The 4,399-nt window shown below is 36.9% G+C and overlaps 1 protein-coding gene across 2 annotated transcripts in view; it reads right to left on the reverse strand.

Annotated features, from left to right (window-relative positions):
- Positions 1–222: 222 nt before the first annotated feature.
- LOC104943321 (lysophosphatidylcholine acyltransferase 1) overlaps positions 223–4,399 on the reverse strand; it is a 27,254-nt gene continuing 23,077 nt past the window's right edge. For both annotated transcript variants that reach the window (XM_010768683.1, XM_010768682.1), the window contains one exon: positions 223–4,223. In XM_010768683.1, coding sequence (XP_010766985.1) covers positions 3,991–4,223 — 233 coding nt within the window. In that variant the 3' untranslated portion in view covers positions 223–3,990. The remainder of the gene's footprint in view (positions 4,224–4,399) is intronic.

The following is a 4,399-nucleotide window of genomic DNA, read 5'->3' on the forward strand; positions in this document are numbered from 1 at the left end:
TATGTGCAACAGTTATTCACACAAGTTATATGAGACTTTAACACACCTGATGCAACTGCACTCCAGACTCAACACCGCACTGCCGCCATGTTACCTCAAGAGGGAGACATTTGTACAATAAGCAAGATAGTGTGGAAAATAAAAGAAAGAATCAGCTGCATTTCAACTTTGACATCATTTGGCCATAATATAGAAAAATCTTCAATGTGACAGAAACAATCATGTGTTAACATTTCATTTTTTTATTCAATCCAAGAGTCACATTAACAAGTTATATCATAGCAGTCCTGAACAGACAAATTCAAAGTAGCTTGCAGTAATGACTCTTCATCATCAAAATGCCTTAATAAAATAAAACCTGTTGAGTATAGAAAAAAAGACAGGAAGTAAAGCTACAGAGAAAACAGAGAGTTCAGTTTCTTGGTCCACGGACATAAGCCATCAGAAAAACACTATCGCTCTGTCAAGAGTACACAAGTCTTTCGTCTTAGGCTCTCTGCTGGACAAACTGTGGGAAGCAGGCAGCAGTAGCATAAATACAAGTTTATCTCTCGCAGGTTTACATTTGATCAGATTGATAGCAAGTACAAAAATTAGACTCACCTCTACAGAGGTATTTGACATAAAGGGAAAGTGTGAAAAACAAATGGACCCGCTATATTCGTACAGCCCCGATGCCAAATTGTAGTGAAGTATTGAATATATATAAATGCACATATTTGACTTGTTGATAAAATATATGATTCTTTAGAACTTCACATTGACATTGTGTTACAAAAAACTAACATACATAACTGGGTTACAGTGGCTCAGTACATTTCATTCTGGGTCAATGCTTTGTTCTCCACCTATGTAAACAAACAGTATGGGTTCACTTATACATACATAGTGAATTGTATAATTAACCACCTGCTGTAAAATCACATCACTTGGGAGTACATTTCATATTTAATCATTCCACGGTGCAGTTTTTAGTCATTCCAATCAGAAAGTTGCTGCCAAGTCCTACGCGTTTACAAAGTTGCTTCAAGCTTATACAAATTCCAAAATTCAAACATGTTAAGATGTTTACACGAACCAAGCTCTTACATAGAGTAACGTAGGACGAGGGACAGCTTTCTGTAATGTGTGATCTCTAATTTCTTCTGCGCTTTCATTATCGCAGCAGTTATTTGAATGCAAAAACGTTTTATATTAACAAAATAGAGCTACAATACTGTAACCTACAAACTTAACATGCTTTACTAAAAAAATCTTAAGAAAATAATCTAAAGTGCAAGCACAAATACGTACAAGTTTAAAAAGGTGATAGAAGTAAACGATTGTTGTTTAACATGTTAGTTTATATATGCGTACAGTCTGTGTGTTTGTGCGATGCGGCCCGTCATGTGGTGGCAGACATCACCTCGAGGCCCGGCACACTTAAACAATACCTATTTCAACCTGCATGCCTTAAACATGAAAAAAAAGACAATGGTGAAAGAAGGTTCAAACTGGATAAAAAGTTTAAATTGTAAAACCATGACTTTTTGGGAATATGTCCACTGGAGATCAGCGCTTTGGGTAGCTTCTGATTGTGACAAGATTGTCTATACATTCTCTTTTTTAGCATAAAAACTCTATAGATTCAAGGCTATCGGTTTCATTAAGAAATCTGCATTGTTGTTTCTAAGCAGTCAACTTAGCGATAATTAGCAGTAATAATATAACAACAATAAACCTTTACACTGTGTAGGAGGTATACGACACAAAACATTTGCAGTATTATACAAAGGAAAATGATAATGTAGCTCATTTGTCACCATCAATACAATCTGCAAAAGAGAGAAGATCACAGATCTTTGTCATTGCAGTGGAAATAAAAATCATTCATATACGTATTTCAAAAATTCACAAAATGTCCTGCATTTGGAATATTCTAAATGCATATCAGAACTCTTTATAAGCATATCTTTTGAGAAGATTTAAGAGATGTGAAATATTGCTTCACCGAAAGCCATGATGAGAGTACATGTACAGTATGCATGGTCATGAATGGGTTGGGAACGTGAAGCTCACCCACACAAACGTATACAATTCAAAGTTGTTTATTGATATCTGAAGTGATATCAACAAACACAAACTCAATGGACTGAAACCATGAATGCACAGATCCAAAGTATAACTGGCTACAAACAGAGTCTCTTGTGTTTCATTCATCTTCTCAGGAGAGGCATTACCTTTAACATGTAGTCGTGCTATAAAATAACATGATGTATAGCACTGTACATTTTGAAAGACGTTGTAGTATAATATCGTTTCACGTTTGCAGAAATACGAGATAAATAAGGTACAAAAAACAGCCAATTACATGTTTGGCAAATGATTGAAATGAGCATTATTATGTGTGGCTTTCTGGCCAATACATCCAAAAATTGATTGTAATTTTAGATTCTTGATTTAAAAATCAAACAAAGATACTTTATGGTAAATTCTGGACACATTGCAGAACGCCAGGGTAAAATACTTCGTACTGAAGTGAAACTGTGTGCTAAAATATGTTAAAGAACACTAATGACTAAAGAAGAGTGATTTGAGATTACATTTGTAATCCTATATAGTCATAATAAAACATAGGCCAACCCAGCCTTTGATTATTAACGCTGCAGGCTACATTTTAGTGCACTAAGAAGTAATACAATCACATTGTGTGCCAATTAGACCATGATAACAAAAACACAAAAAACCAGGCCAACATATTACCATAGGTGGATATTTTCCAATTCTCAACTGGTCCCTTGAATGTGGCTAGATGCAAAGGTGCTTGGGTATCTTTTGAAAAACAAGTGACTTAAGGCCCATTGTTTGAATATTCCATGAACACATGATAAGTAGACCTTTCAGAGATACTGAGGATATGCTGTGAAAATGGTAGGAATGACTACAAATATAGCAGTGTAAGACAGAAAGGGAAGTAATATGACCTTGCCTTTAGAATACCCAACAAAGCCACCTAACTAACTGTGCTTTCAATGGCCACACATTGTGAGCCCCCTCCCCTCCTTGTAGCCATTACACCACTGACAGAAAAGGACAGTACAGACATGACGGGTGACATTAAATCACCCAATGCATTTTTGGTCCACGTTGTGTGATTTCAACAATTAAAAAAAAGACACTTCAATTCGCCAATCTGAAAGAAATGTGTGAAGATAATGTTACTGAGGAGTAACAGATGAATACTGAAAATAAAGACATGCACTTCACCCAGTGAGCGTCAAAAATGATGACATCATACAAGTTACATTTTTCATTTTTGTCACTGAACCCTGAGCTAAATCAAATGTATCACTGTATATGTAAGAGGCTCATAGCAATTATTACCGTCTACTCAAAGAGACCCGGGTTAACCTCAAATGTGGCTACTGTAGCTACAATTGTCACCAGTACCCTTAGGACTCCCTTCTTCAGATGAATAATCCTCAATACTGCTCAAAATAACATGAGCCCATGCACTCTGCACTTCAGTTAAAAAGGCAGCTACCATTAAAGAGAGGAAACAGATACAAGTTACAGGTAAAATAATCCAACACTGATTTTTACTAAATATTTGTTAACTTCCCTGCCCGGGGCTTGTGTTTTTTCCCGCTTCCATCATGTTGAACACATGTTGGAGGAAAAAACATTTGCCCCAGGAATTTTTTATAAGTGCTTGCCCTTCAAGTATTCAAGCCTCTGACAGCCTTTGTTTGGCATTTTGACGATCCTTTCTATATTTATAACAAAATAAACTGGTTACCAGAATGAAGATAACCAAAATCATGGACACAATACTAATAAAAAAGGGTAAGGTAAACTTCTTCATTTTTGTAGTTGTGGTTACTAAAATGATGTCACATACTTGTCAAACATTTTACTAACCAACAAGTACATAGCTACCCTCTGCCCCCCCACTACACAACACCCTCTCACCAGGAGAGGTGTTTGTTTTTCTCCCACTTTTTAACCATTTTAGTTGTGTTTCTTGAAAAGTCCATCTATTGTGCCGTCATGGCCTTTGGGGCTGAAGTCAGGGCAGATACCGTTAGCTGTTTTTTTGTTGGCAGTGCCTCGCAGCTTCCGGGAAGACAGGCTGGACTCTGTGTGGTGAACGTGGCAGGAGCCGCTGCTGAGGCCTGCGTTCTCTGCGTACAGGTACTCCTCTGAAATGTCTGGGTGCTGCTCCACAAAGCATCTGAACTTATCTGTAGAAAGGCAAGGAAAGTTTATTTATATAGCACCTTTCAACACGAGGCAATTCAAAGTGCTTTACAAAAATGAAAGACATTAAGAAAATGGCATAAAAAAGGAGAAATTAAGGGCGCCGTGACGCCCTCGCGGGGCGGTTACAAATTTAAAATAATTGAAACGAAAAATTACT

This window comes from Notothenia coriiceps, unplaced genomic scaffold, assembly GCF_000735185.1.
Source record: "Notothenia coriiceps isolate Sejong01 unplaced genomic scaffold, NC01 NC01_scaffold00005929, whole genome shotgun sequence".
NCBI lineage: Eukaryota > Metazoa > Chordata > Actinopteri > Perciformes > Nototheniidae > Notothenia > Notothenia coriiceps.